General features: G+C 36.8%; 1 protein-coding gene across 5 annotated transcripts in view; it reads right to left on the bottom strand.

The window, feature by feature from the left end:
• Window positions 1-16,375, bottom strand: part of LOC121374232 — a 90,110-nt gene that overhangs the window by 52,117 nt on the left and 21,618 nt on the right. For 3 of the 5 annotated variants that reach the window (XM_041501233.1, XM_041501232.1, XM_041501236.1), the window contains one exon: window positions 12,723-12,951. The exons of the other annotated variants lie outside the window; for them this stretch is intronic. In XM_041501233.1, the coding sequence (XP_041357167.1) occupies window positions 12,723-12,934 (212 nt within the window). In that variant the 5' untranslated portion in view covers window positions 12,935-12,951. The remainder of the gene's footprint in view (window positions 1-12,722; window positions 12,952-16,375) is intronic. 5 annotated transcript variants of the gene reach the window in all.

The following is a 16,375-nucleotide window of genomic DNA, read 5'->3' on the forward strand; positions in this document are numbered from 1 at the left end:
GGGGCAACCTAGGGAGACACACAACGACAGCCATCAATAGGCTAGGTTCCAATAATGAGCTACTGTCGGCATACTAAGTTCAAAATTATACATAGCTCCCTTTTTATATTTCGGTGAACCGTTCAAAAATGTGCCAAATTTCCTTCATAATTTTCCTTTTTGACTTAATCGTACGGGACATTCAAAATTCCATAGCACCAAAACTACCCCAGCCCGCTACCAACCCTACCCCACTCATTTTCCTGTCCTGGACAGAGGAGCCTGCTAAGGCCGTTACCTGCGCCCATGATAGGCGTGTACAACAGCTTGCTCTGAATGTGCACGTAAAACACTATGACCTGACCTGATCTGACCTCAAACAAACTGGTCAGTCTTGCACAGAAGTCAGAAGTGAGAGTTTGTGTCCACAAAAGGCATGCTTGAACAGTTCTCCGATGGAAAATTACCCATACCAAAAAGCAAGCTACCCTGAACACAGGACAGGAATTAATGGTTAGTGACAGATGTTGGTGGTTAGCGAAAGAGAAGTTAGTGGTTAGTGAAAGAGAAGTTGGTGTACTGTAGTGGCCTCATACATTAACACTAGGCCATTAAAATTCACTCTTGGTTAGAGCATCCAGTGCCCAAAGACTGGTATATCAAAGGATGTGGTATGTGCTCTCCTGTCCATGGAAAAATGCATAGAACATCTCTTGCTACTAATGCAAAAAATATAGTAGGTTTCAGATATGTGTCAAAATTATAAAAAATTTGCCATCTAATAGCCAATAATTAAGAGTCAATGTGCTCTAGTGGTATCTTAAACAAAACAATCTTTAACTGTCAGCCTATACATCGATATCTTCACCACTATACGACTGAAGCTGGTGTTAGAATTGTGTTGATGATCTACGAGAAACCTGGATTTCCTCTTGTAATCCATGGACATGTCCTGGCTGTGCAGAGCAACATGCCTGAACCTTGGTTTGATCCAATCAAATGAATAAGTTATCATCATCATCCATCATCAGTGTATCGATATTGGCACCGTCAGGAAATGCTCGACACAAAGTACTGATTACCCATGCAATAATGCCAGAGACTTTGACAAGATGTATGCAGTTTACCCGAATTTTCTAAATAAGTGGCTGTCCTTTCAGGCTGACTCAATATTAAACTACAGTATGGCTAACTCAGCATTAACAAGTGCTTCTACCATCTAGCAGTCTAATGAAATTATCAGTGAACTCATGCTAAAATTACTTTTTTTCACAGTAGCTTTCTCATATTAGGTTTTACCCTGTAATGAACATCACAGTAATGAGCTTGTCAACATTGCTCTTTTGTTATTTTCATAAAGATGTAATGTTCACACTAAATTAGCTTGGTACTTCATACAAGCAGTGACTGCAATCACTTCCACGCCCTTATAATGCCCATAAAACATATCTCGCGATGCGAAAAAAATGTTCCCCTTAACAAATTTGCAAGGTGAAAATTTTATACTGTTAACTTATATAATTTTTGAGAAATTGAAACTGAAATCAAAAATGTTCATTCAGAAAAAGAAAACAGTGGTGTCTTCCTTAATATTACATGTATCAACTGTTTTCATTGGATGTATGTAAGCAGATGTCGTACCGTTTATCAGAATATTCCGATAATTCTGAACATTTCGGCCTATTTCTATTCGTAATCAGCCGAGGTGTTCCAAATTATCACAAATTTGCAGAACAGGCAGGCAAAGTGTGTTGCTTTTGTAGAAAATTAATTTTAACCAATGTCAAAATAAAATGATAGTGCTATGTTTATTTACTTGTTTACTTACTAGTAACTCCCTGTTATATTTAATTATTGGTTTTACTTTCAAAATTTCTGTGTGTTGTCAGGGGGCGAAAATCAGGGTTTGACAGTGAAACATGAACAAATATTAATTTTATTGTTGTATATTATTATCAGTTTGGTGACATTTACATTTTAACAATTAAATTATGCTACTTTCTGAGGAAAAAAAGAAAGAAATGTTTTATTAACGACACACTCAACACATTTTATTTACGGTTATATGGCATCAGACATATGGTTAAGGACCACACAGAGTTTGAGAGGAAACCCGCTGTTGCCACTACATGGGTTACTCTTTCTGATTAGCAGCAAGAGATCTTTTATTTGCACTTCCCACAGGCAGGATAGCACAAACCATGGCCTTTGTTGAACCAGTTATGGATCACTGGTCAGTACTTTCTGAGGAGAGCAATGACTCTCGCAAAAAATATTCAGGGGAACTTTCTGCAGCTCCTGAAGATTTTATAAACGACAGTCACTGATACAAGTGCTCCATTATTGATAGTACATCAAAGGCTGCATCATATGATGTTCAACCTGTGAGAAGAATGCATTTAAAAGACCTCTTACTGTTAATTTAAAGGGGGGAGGGGCCGGTGGCTATATGGTGGAAGTGGGTTTCTTCATTCTTACTAATACACACTAATGTGCTTTTGGTTAATTACAAATATACACATATACACAAACTTATCAAGTAATGTTTTTAATCAAAGTTTCGATTTTAAATGTATTTGATTTATACTTTATTGAAATATATGTGATCAATTATTACTACAGTACAAAAAAAGTGCACAAAATACTTATTGTACTGTTTATTCGTAGTTGTCTAAAGTACCTAATTATTAGTATCATTATTATAAAAAATATTTTAATTACATTTGTTGGGGGGTGGGTTTTTTTTGGGGGGAGCTATTGTCCATTATCTCTAAATTGTGGTGGCATACTATCCATACACCAGACTGATTTTCCAGATTAAAAAAAAAAAAAAAAAATTCTACTAATAAATAACATTTGTCTCGTTGAAAGTTTATATAAACATGTCATGGTCCGAGGTATAATGCTTTCATTTCAAAAGATTAAAAAACCCCACAACATTTTGATGGCAAGTCGTTATTTATACAACTTTGATGATACGAGCTCCTTTAAGACTTTACCTGAACGCCCCTTGATGACAGGGCATCGTCTGTCTGCGGTTGTTCTGCATGAGCTTTAAGCGGATCATCCGACTGCTGAAAAGCTGCATGAACGATTTGTCCGAGTACTCCGCCGATGATGAAGAGGACCTCATCGTGCTGCTACCGTGTGAGTACCGTAACGGCGTGTAGCGCGTCTCCGAGCTGCACCGCTCCAGCACCATATCAGTACTGTCCAGACCATTCACTTTTGTCATCTGTCATCGGTTAATAACAATTTGCTCCTTCAAATATCACACAGCTATGTGAAGACAAAATTACAAAGACTGTTCTTCGCTGTATCTTGCTCCTTTAAATGTCATACAACTATGTGAAGACAAATTACGACAATTGTTCTTCGTTTTATCTCGCTCCTTCAAATGTCATACAGCTATGTCAAGAAGAATTTCAAATTCTGTTCTTTGTTTTATCTAGCTTCATCAAATGTCATATAACTATATTATGAAGACAAGTTCTAAACGCTGTTCTTCGTTTTATTTTGCTCCTTCAAATATCACACAGCTATGTGAAGACGAATTACGAATTCTGTTTTTCGTTTTACTAATGTATTTAGGTTTTTGTTTTTTACTGCCAATACAAATTTTCTAAATATATCAAATGAACAGTAATCCAGAGTATAACCAGCAGCATGCGACTCAAGAAACTCAAGAACTCAGTAGATGAACAATCAGTATACACAATCTATGCCCAACACTGTAGAGTCCAAACGAAAATAAATCCTCTGTGTTTACACAAATGATGGTAGCACCCACCAACTTTCTAAAAGCATTTGATATGAGTGTGTTTTCAAAGATCTCTCAGACTTCCTTCAGCTCCCGATCACATGTAGAGGATGTTGACACTGAAATGCCTTGCCTTCTAATTAAGACATAACCGCCATGCCACATGTCTACACGTGAAATTACCCACCATAAATGATGTTAACTGAAGCGGAGTGTATGAAAACCCCACACATGAATACATAATACAGTCTGCTTAACAGAGTTACTTTTAACCAGTGCGACCTCGCGTACACAGAGCGGTTATGGGTGGCAGCTTATTGGATCAATGAAACTCAAATCCAGAAGAATTACTCATTATTCCCCATTGTACTTAAAAGGGTTTTAACTACACCGTTTCATGGGACTGGTCTGCAATATTGATTACCATGTAACAACTGAATGGGTCAAGGAGATTAGGAAACAAGCAATCGTAACCCAAACAGAAGGAGAAGAAGAAAAAAGAAAAAAAGAAGAAGAAAGAAAAAACCTCAGGTGACGACACAGGAATGGGCTATCATGGTTTTTCTTTCCGTGACAAGTCCTGGTGACAAATCCTGGTAACAAGTCCAGTTATCTTGCATGAATCGTATCAAAACTGTAAAATGTTTCGAGTGGCCTAGGAATGGAAATCAGAGTAGATATCAAGTCATATTATACATAAAACTAGGATAAGCCAGTATCACATGTTTATGCCGGTATTTACACCATTGTTTTGACCTTGGACATGATGAGACTGGTCAGTTGGTTTTCTAACTAGCTGTACATATTAGACAAAACAAAAGGGAGGTGGGGGCTGGGGAATTGTAAGGATATGAAGACCAAGTGGTGACAATGAATGAACAAAATTTTAAGTTTCCTTTGTTTAATGACACCATTAGAGCACACAGATTTATTAATCATCGGCTAAATAAACAAACATAAAGCTAAAGAATTATAGAATAATTAGAATCTATTTTCACACATAATTAAAATACGATCAAAAGATCCATAAATAACTGCAGAGAATACATTCAAACATGTATCAGTAATAACGGCTACTCCAATACCATCTGAAGTTTGTTTCCTTGTCAACAATAACAAGACCATGACATCTTTTCATTAGTGAATACCTCCGAGAGACACATGAATGGGGTCACCATGGCATGAATCCAATGCTGAATTTATTATGTGGTACTACCAATATATACAGTGTTTATTCCACCATGCAATACACACAACTGAGCAAATATCTATTGTGGTCATAACTCATTAGCCATGAGAAGCAATTAGTGACAACTGCCTGTCAAAGTCTGCTCAAAGGATTGACAGCTAATAGTGTTTGATGTTTCGGTATTACGGTACATTAGTTCAAACCATGCACCTGACAAACACATATCAACAATATATTCTAATTGATTCTGAATGTATATTAATGTTTCAATGGAATGCAATATTTGCTTAATAACACCTCAGCACATTTTAAACTATGACTATTTAGTATTAAGACATATGGTTATTTTTCACACTTGATCTAGTGAGAGGAAATCTGATGTTGCTACTCTTGGCAGTCTTGTTGGATAGTGGCATGAGGTCTTTTATATGTACTTTTGAAATTTTCAAAAAAAGAAGGGAAAAAACAAGAAGATTGCACATGATAAACCAGACATTGGGAATTGGCCGGCACTGCAAAATCCCCAGAGTTCCATTTAATCCAAGTCAAATGTATGACTGCCGAGATTCCTTCCACCTCCATGATCCACAGACAAAACCTGTCACCATTTTACTCTCTGAACAAGTACTATTCAGGCCTCTGAAAGTTGCGAGAGTGATAGTTTCGTTTCTGCATCGCTCGCAAATATATAGTTTGCGTACAACCCATTTTTCATTCGCACATTGAATTTATGACATCCTTTACATGTTCATGACGGGTTACATAAAAACAAAATGAGTTACCTGAATTTGTTTTAGCATAACCCATAAATGGCTAACACAAATGTTCAATTCTTAGAGGCCTGCTATTTTATTTATTCCCACAGAGAGGATTGTAAGAGAAATGGATTGCTATGTATGTGTAGTAGTGATGGTATAAAGTATGTTTAAAATAATATGTGTGTACTGAATGTAGTTTAAAATACCCAGTTGCATATGCAGTATCAGCTGGTTGGAATGGGAAATAACCCAAATGGGTATACAGAGGGTGTTTAGTATTACTGGACGTCACACAGTGCTTTTCTACCCATGTACATCCTGTTCAAATGAAAGCTAAACTGTAAATACTGCAAATAATGTTAGTACTTTTGTCCCAATTAGTACAATTGAAATATGACAGAGGTAGTGGAGGTATAATACTGACACCAACTCGTCATCAGTGGATGGGTGGGTGGGTGGATGGATGAATGGATTGATGGGTGGGTTTAGGTAGGTGGGTAGATGGATGGATGGATGGATGGATGGATGGATGGGTGGGTGGGTTTAGGTAGGTGGATGGATGGATGGATGGATGGATGGATGGATGGATGGATGGATGGATGGATGGATGGGTGGGTGGGTTTAGGTGGATGGGTAGGTGGATGGATGGGTGGGTGGGTTTAGGTGGGTGGGTGGATGGATGGATGGATCGATGGATGGATGAATGGTTGGATGGTTGGATGAATGGATGGATGGGATGGTGGTTGGGTGGGTGGATAGATAGATGGATGGGGTTTGGGTGGTTGAATTGATGTATGGTCGGATAAATGGATGGATGGATGGATGGATGGATGGATGGATGGATGAATGGTTGGATGGTTGGATGGATGGATGGATGGATGGGTGGGAGGGTGGGTTGGTGTGTGGTTGGGTGGGTGGATGGACGGATGGGGTTTGGTGGTTGAATTGATATATGGTCGGATATATGGATGGATGGATGGATGGATAGATGAATGGTTGGATGGATGGACGGACGGACAGACGGATGGATGGATGGACGGATGGATGGATGAATGGTTGGATGGATGGATGGATGGATGAATGGTTGGATGGATAAATGGATGAATGGATGGTTGGATAAATGGATGGATGGGTGGATGGATGGATGGATGGATGGGTGGGCGAGTGGGTGGGTGAGTGGGTAGGTGGGATAGTTGGATGGATGGATGGACAGATGGATGGGTGTATGGATGGATGGATGGATGAGTTTTGGGTGATGGATGGATGGATGGTTGGATAAATGGATGAAAGAATGGATGGATTGATGGATGGTTGGATGGATGGATGGGTGGATGGATGATTGGATAAATGGATGGATGGATGGGTTGATGAGTGGATGGATGGATGGATGGATGGATGGATGGATGGATGGATGGATGGATGGATGGATGGATGGATGGATGGGTGGGTGGGTGGAAAAACTGTATTAACATGCCTATATCCAATTATGATTCAGAAAGAGGAAACAAATCAAAATAATTTATCTCCTCTCAGGAAGTCTGTTTAAAGATAATACATGTACCAGTAATAAAACAACAGATACTGCTGTACATTCATTGTATTTTAATTACAAAATATATATAATAATAATAAAAGTAAGATAAATAAGAATTTTTTATTAGCCATACAAAAAACCAACAAAAAAAAACCTTTTCTAACACTAAAATTTAGTTTACAAGATGGAAGGAAGGAAGGAAGGAAATGTTTTATTTAATGATGCACTCAACACATTTTATTTACGGTTATATGGCATCAGACATATGGTTACGGATCACACAGATATTGAGGAAACCCGCTGTTGCCACTTCATGGCAGGGGTTCAAAAATTTTCAAAAATATTATTTGCCACAGGGCAAGTGCCAATCAGATATTCACTTGCCCTATATATTTTCCCACTTGCCCATACTTCTTAAGTTAACCAATTGTGTTACTCCTATTTAATTTAATACAGTGCTTAATAATGTAATTTAATCTTGAATGTAATTGGTTTGATTGCACAAATAAAGAATTTTGCCAGTAGGTTACAACACTTACCCAGGAAGTACTAAATGTATATGTCTGTCCAGTGGTATCCACTGTCTTCTCTACTTGTTGATTAAAAACTTATTTTTTAAATAGTGTCCATTTGTTGATTTAAACTTTGTTATTTGTTTGGTAGTGTCCACTTGTTCATTTAAGTATAATTATTGTGTCAATGTATGTCTTAGTGACCACTTGTTGTATGGCCGTGGATGTAGCGAGATCCCTTTCCACTTGTGAGCCATTATTTTATGGCTGGCATTGGTTCAAAATTGTTTAGGGATTTTGGCCCATGTATCATTATTGTGAGTAAAAATCAATGTGCCCTAGTGGCATCGTTAAATAAAACAAACTTTATTTTACTTTATTGTGAGTATATTATTTAACACTCTCTGCCTCAAAACACTTCTCTGGGATGTTTTTACCTTGTTTATACCTGAGAACAGTCTCTTGCAAACAGCCGTGGTTGGGCTCAAAGTAAACATGAACTCTGTTATACTGCAATGTGTTATCAAACTTTTCAACACATTGCTTTCCGTTTTGGTGTGTCCTTAGAGCTACATGTATGTAAATAGTCGGACGATCGGAACTCTTTCCAAAGGTTTTACCGAGATTTGTAACAAAATTTTAACGTTTTAGGTGTTACATTAGTCACTTGTCATCGGGCATATGCAATTAACATAATTACTTGCCCGGCATGAAAATTCCACTTGGCACAGGCGTCGGGCTATGGGATTTTTTATCCCCTGCATGGGCTACTCTTTTCGATTAGCAGCAAGGGATCTTTTATATGCACCATCCCAGAGAGGATAGTACATACCACAGCTTTTGTCACACCAGTTGTGGAGCACTGGCTGGAGCAAGAAATAGCCTAATGGTTGCCACCAACGGGGATCGATCCTAGACCGACCATGCATCAAGTCAATGCTTTACCACTGGGCTACGTCTCGCCACTTAGTTTACAAGAAAGAAATCAAGTGCATAACACTCAGTCTTAATATGACATTTTAAACAGTTTATTGAAGGAGGTGTGATCCACACAAATGAACTACTAAGACTGGGTGAATGCATTTGCATCGATGTGTTTCTTGTAAATATACTTTATTAACATTCAAATTTATCCACTTGTTTTAATAAAGAACAATGTTTGACCTTGTTTTTCTATAATCATTGTTCTTTTTTAAAACGGAATTATAAAATATACAGTATTTTGTCTTATAACCATCTGTCTAAACTACAAGTCAAATACAAGATAACCAATATTTATTTTACAGCAACATTCCTAGCCTGTCCTAGCAGCACTGGAAGATGACTGCTCCACTATAAAAACAGATAAGAAATGGGGTCAACTCCTACAATTCTTTTCCAAACTTTGTTTTCTATTGGTACTATCTCGTACCCTCGGAAGCCGGGCCCGTCCGCACCACTTACCAACCATGACGACTGGACTACACCCTAGTCTGATACACTTTTGTTCAGAAGAATCCGGCTTCTCAAAATCTATATTTCCACACAGCATCACATCCGCCACATGTACTGACAGTCACTCTAGTGGTTTTCTTGATGGGATGCAACCCATCTCATCCCTACTCACCGGCTATGCACCTTAACAGGGTTAACAAGGCCACACACATAGACGTATAGATCAGACTTTAAACTTTTAGACTATCATTCAAAATTTTATGTCTAAATTTTCTCCCCTGTATTTTTAAAAAGTCAGATACTCTTTTATTTCTGTCATTTATTTTGGGATTGTCCTTCCATAATGATCCAAATTATATAAACAGTCATTATATTATTAACTTTTTCATTATTTGCCAATTCAAATTCTGCTCATTTTTACTCCTCCCTTCCCCCGTCACTGGTGAAATAAGATATTGTGCCCTGGAGAGGCATGCCTGAACCTTATTTGGATATTGGCACATTAATATGGTATCCCATCCCACCCTGTTTTAAACACCTACGAAGAAGGCTTATTAAAATTACCTCATTTACCAAATGAAGCCATTTAATTATCACCATATTCGAATAATAATGACGTATCCCAGTGGTAAAGTGCTCGCTTGGTATGTGGTCAGTTTAGGATTGATCCCCGTCGGTGGCCCCATTGGCCTATTTCTCGTTCCAGCCAGTGCTCCACAACTGGTTAACAAAGGCCATGGTATGCACTATCTTGTCTGTGGGATGGTGCATATAAAAGATCCCTTGCTGCTAATCGAAACGAGTAGCCCATGAAGTGGCGACAGTGGGTTTCCTCTCTCTATATCTGTGTGGTCCTTAACCATGTCTGATGTCATATAACCGTAAATAAAATGTGTTGAATGCGACATTAAATAAAACATTTCCTGCCTTTGTAAGTCTCAGTGAAGTTTACCCAAACAGTACTACAAATGTATTTAAAGCTAGTAAAATATTAACACATTTAAGCTAATAATATAAACAAAACAAATTCAGCTATATATTGTTAAACTATGCACACAAATTTAATTATAAGATCTTACCATAATTATTTTCTGGTTCATGCAGGTACAGTGTGTTTTGTTACATAAACAAAAACAATTGGAGAATTTGTTTTATTTTTTTATTATTCAGGTGACACTAAAATTCTAAATTTCAGAATAAGTTGAAACAAAATAAATTTCTGGTCTCTGGTCAGGTCTGGAACTTTGGTCTGTCCAGAGAACAACTCTTTCTTCTTTTTTTTTTTTTTGGCCTAATCCATGAAATTTTCAATTTGCATCTCTGGGTTTAAGGTATGTAGTTCCTGGGTTTTATCCCAGTACCGGCTTCTAACGTAAAGTGAGTGCACCGTGCACAGGAGGGTGTAAGTCACAAACAAACAGCAACCAGTGCTGTTAATGGAAATGGTATGTGCGACTCTGGGGGACTGTGCATATAAAACATACCTTGATGCCAATCAGAAGTAACACTCACACTCACCCATTAATCTCTGTCCTGGACAGACAGCCCAGGCTGCCAAGTTGTGTGCCCAGGACAGCATGCTTGAACCTTAATTAGATACAAGCATGAAAATATGTTATAGCACAGTCATAATAAATCGTATATGCTAAATACACAGGAATATGTAAATATGCCTAAAGAAAATGTACTGAAGATGTGGAAAGTCACATTTTCTTGAAGAAGGAAATTGATCTATACTCATGTTTATCTATGTAAGAGTTTGTATGTTTATTTTAAAGTTTAACAAATATAGGCCTGTTATTTCAATATACATGTATATATATATATTGGATATTTTTCTTGATGTTGAAACATATTCTTTTTTACAAATTCAATCAAATTATTTTGTAAAACAACAGACCAGGTTCATTGCCATATTTAAGTTTTAATATTTTCATCTTTGATCATTAAATTTTTTTTACAAAGATTTCATTTCATTTCAATTTATTTTCATGCTTATATCCAATTAAGGTTCAAGCACACTGTCCTGGGCACACACCTCAGCTATTTGGGCTGTCTGTCCAGGATAGTGGGTCAGTTGTTAGTGGTTAGTGGTTAGTGATCAGTGAGAGAGAAGAGGGTGTAGTGACCGTACACCTACCCAGTCGTTAAAACTCGCTCTGGGTGGGAGCCGGTACCGGGCTGCGAACCCTGCACCTACCAGCCTTATGTCCGATGGTTTAACCACGACACCACCAAGGCCAGTATTTACAAAGAAAGTAGTACATAAATCCACTAGGAAGAAGGGGAGACAATCTTGTCTTCTTTCAAGGCACATGAGTACAACATACTCAACAAGGATAATTATACACAGAACTTTCTTTGTAAACTGCATTTGCATTTTATTTTATACACTTACTGTAGGTTAAAAATTCAGTGTTCTTTGCATTACAACTACAGTCTGAATTTTTAAAAATCTGAATTTACTGATCAGTGATTTGCAAATATAACCACTAGCTGCCACATAGTATAGTATTACCTGAACTGAGTTACGTATATGGGGGTATCAGTATAACACTAATTAATGTGTTTCAGAAGGATCCGATTTGGGATGTTGCAGCCTTTAGGTTATTTGTTTTTAAATACAGATGCAATCTGAAGTAAACTGAGGCACTACCAGCAATTTATACTAGCTCAAAGTCAAACCATAAAGACTGACAGCTTGGTCAGAAAAACTAAACACCATAAAATCATGTCAAAGCAATTTCTCAGATACTAGATATAAGCTGAAATCATAAAAAATTATGTAAATAATATAGAATTTTCAGATTCCATCTCATAATTTTATGCTTCAGTCCCACAATCTGGGATTCATGGAAACACAGAATCTTACTAAATTTGCAGCCTGGTAATTATTTGTTTGTACCTAACAATCAACTTTCAGTTAACCAATACTTGGTCAGAATATACATATGAACTTAAGGAGGATATGAATCATTAGGAATTTGCAAATATTGTCGTGTCCAATGGGGTAGACACTGCAAATTTGACTAATTTTCACTTTAACACCTATTAAATATTTCTTTCCTTTACGTACACATGAAAACAAAGCCAAACCTCAGATTTCATACGCATTTCATCATCTAGACAGCAGGAATAATAATACATGTAATAATATTTTCCACGACAGTCGATTATCATTAAAACACAACAGATCAATTTTCGATTATGATCAATAATCAGAACATCACTCCACACAAATGTTATAGATTTAACGTTTTATTTACTTGTCTCCATCAATTTATTTGTGAAGCAACTAAAGAGCTCGAGAAGTTTTTATATTAGGTTAATGGTATTATTATGTATTACACAAATGATTTTTGTTTTTTATGTCAAATGCTTGATATGCTGTATACATCTGCACCACTCTCCTTATTATAGAGTTGTTAACCCTAAAAATAAATTAATAAATTTTACCGAAAAACACAACAAATAAATTTAAGATGATTGATCACCAGAACACCACTAAGTCCACACAAAGGTTACAGATTTAATATTTTATTTACTTGTCTCCCACCTTTTATGTTTCTCCGCTTTCGATCGCTCCATCTCCTCCAGCAGCAGTTTCTCATGTTTCTTAGAGAGTCGTTCGATCAATTCCCGCACCGTTGGGATCTTCTGGGAATGGTTTCTGTGGACCATGCGAACTCGGACCCCATGGTTGGAATACAGGCGCAGCAGGTAGTTACTACCAGCTGGTATGTGAATACTTCCATCCACATTCAACATCGGTTCCTTGTCATCTTCTGAAATATTTCAAAATATAATTAGTTTGTTCCCTTTTTGCAAAGGGTTTTTTGTGTTGTGTTTTTTTAATGTTCTATGTTATAAAGCATTATTCCGAACCAAGTATATTCACATGGTAACCAGACAAAAATGCTTTCAGACAAAATCCCCTTTGACAAAACTTCTTTTAACAAAAGACCCTCAAAGCAAAATAAAACAGATGAATATAATGAATTTATCTCCTTTTAAAAGATGAATATAATGAATTTATCTGTTTCTAATAGACAAATATAATTAATTTATTGATTTCTAATAGGTGAGTATAGTGAATTTAACAGATAAATATAATCAATTTATCAGTTTCTAACAGACGTATATAGTGAATTTATGTTTTTAACAGATGAATATAATGAATTTATCAGTTTATAATAGGTGAATATAATGAATTTATCAGTTTCTAACAGATGAATATAATGAATTTATCGGTTTCTATCAGACAAATATAATGAATTTATTGGTTAATAATAGGTGAATATAGTGAATTTAACAGATAAATATAATGAATTTATTGGTTAATAATAGGTGAATAGTGAATTTAACAGATAAATATAATGAATTTATCAATTTCTAACAGATGAATATAATGAATTTATCCGTTTCTAACAGATGAATATAATGAATTTATCAGTTTCTAACAGATGAATATAATGAATTTATCAGTTTCTAATAGATGAATATAATTAATTTATCAGTTTCTAACAGATGAATATAATGAATTTATCTAACAGATGAATATAATGAATTTATCAGTTTCTAACTGATGAATATAATGAATTTATCAGTTTCTAATAGGTGAATATAATGAATTTATCTGTTTCTGATAGACAAATTTAACAGATAAATATAATGAATTTATCGGTTTTTAACAGACAAATATAATGAATTTATCTGTTTCTAACAGATAAATATAATGAATTTATCTTTTTTTAACAGACAAATATAATCAATTTATCTGTTGTTAAAAGATGAATATAATGAATTTATCTTTTTTTAGAGAAGGAGATGTTATATGTTTTTGTAGTAATGCATGTTAGTTACACCCACTTCATAAACAAATTCTGTATCCAGCCCCACCCGAGGAGGCCAACGCTGGCAAGAAACTGAAAGAAGCATGTCACAGATTTATATGTACATTAAACAAACAAACAAATTTTAATGCTGCATTCCAATCATCTCCTATTTATTGAGATCAGTTATATCATTATAATTACATAGAAAGTTGTAGCCACGAATGCAGAATTTGATAAAGAAAGTTTCTCCATTATCATATTAAGATGGCATCAAACACAAAAATACGAGAATAGTTTAATATATAATGACACACAATGAAAATGCAAAACAGATATTTTTCAATATTTTGTTGTGATTAATGAAAAATATATTTATTCGACTTAAAATAACAATTTATGAGAGGAAGCCATTGATTGGTACTTTTGTCTGGGTTTTAATCCTGGTTTTGTTCTCGTTACACATACAATAGCAGAAACACACAAAATGGTGTGAAATGCGTTCACTACATGCTCAATCATGCTGCATGCAATGCACGTGAAATGCTAGTATGTGGACACATAAAAGTCACGTAATGGTGTCATATTCCTCATCACAAATAATGCCACGACTCAGAGAAGAACAAAGGGAGCGAGCGTTAGGCATGGTTCAAGGGGGGACTTCGCAAAGCCAAGTTGCTAGGACCTTCAGAGTCCATCCATCAACTATTGGATGACTTGTTGAACGTCATTAACAGACCGGGAGTGTCCGTGATCGACCTCGACCTGGTCAACGTCCCGTTACGACCCCACGCCAAGATCGGCAGATTCGACGACACCACCTCCGTGACCGATTCAGAACTGCGACGATGACAGCAAGAACACGATAGGATGTCATGGAAGGCCTATCCATCTAATGACGGTCATCCGTCGACTCAGAACGGCTGGACTCAGATGCAGACGCCCGTACAACTGTAACATCATGACACCGCGACATCGTGCTGTGAGACTACAGTTTGCTCTCCAGAATGGTAATCGTCCACCAGCCTTTTACCGGAGTATTGTTTTCTCAGATGAGTCCCGTTTCTTTGTCGATGGAAGAGCACGTGTGTACAGGAGACTCCATGAACGGTACGCTGACTGATGTGCGAGGGAACGTGATCGGTTTGGCGGCGGTTGTCTGATGGTATGGGGGGCAATCAACTGTGATTTCAGGAGTGATCTCATCATTGTCCACGATGCCCTTACAGCCCAGCGTTATGTTGACGTTATTCTAAGACCAGTTCCCCAGCCACTTTTGCACTGTCCCCTTCTGTTTCAACAAGACAATGTCCGTCCACATACTGCAAGAATTACCCAGGCATTCCTGCAACAAGCCGGTATCACCGTTGTGAACTGGCCCGCCGTTTCACCGGATTTGAACCGAATTGAACACATGTGGGATGAGTTTGGATGCCGTGTACGTCACCGCCAGCCACCACCGCGTAACATCACTGAGCTTGCACAGGCATTGCAGGAGGAGTGGAGGAACATTCCTGTGGCTTATTTGAGATGTTTGTGCCAATCCTTTCCCCGTCGTCTTCACGCATGCTCACGGGCCAATGGTGGACACACCAAATACTGACCTTGATATGGGGGATTGAACTTTTCGATTACGAATGCAACTCAATTACTGATGATAACTGGCCATGTTTCTATGTGAATGTACATGTATCTCATGAATACCAGTCATTAATGTCATATTACATTATCCATCAATTCATTAATAGTTTGTCGTTATTTGCAATGAAAAGTTGTTTTTGCGTTTTCATTGTGTGTCAGTATATTTATTGAAATACTTTAAATTAATAGACTGATAAATAACCTGTAACATGTTAAAGTTAGGTGAATACTATTATAGTGTCTTTTTTTCCAAAGCTGCTAATTAATTTTATCATCGAAGAATCTGTTTTGCTTGACAGTCCCCGACAAATGGAATATGCTCTATTTCTAAACCTGAAACCCTCTAGTCATGAAATGTGTCAAAATTATCTGATATTTGATATCCAATAGCTGATGATTAATAAATCAATAAGCTCTAGTGGTGTCATTAAACAAAACAAACCAACTCTAGTCCTGAACACAATAAACACTGGAATGCAGCGTAAGACCATTATATCTCATGGAAATAGCACTGGAATGTCTTATCTAACTGATGTGTGCTCCCAACAATGTGTTTAGTTAATTAATTTATTTATTTATTTATTTATTTATTTGATGGACATAGATCTACATCTATCTCAGTTGGTAGAGCACTTGCTTGACGTGCCTGGGTAATAGGACAGAAGACCGTATGTAGACCCACTGGGATTGTTTCCATCTCAGTGTCCTACAATTGGTACCGTATATCAAATGCTGT

The sequence above is a fragment of the Gigantopelta aegis genome, chromosome 6 (assembly GCF_016097555.1).
Source record: "Gigantopelta aegis isolate Gae_Host chromosome 6, Gae_host_genome, whole genome shotgun sequence".
In the NCBI taxonomy this organism is placed as follows: Eukaryota; Metazoa; Mollusca; class Gastropoda; order Neomphalida; family Peltospiridae; genus Gigantopelta; species Gigantopelta aegis.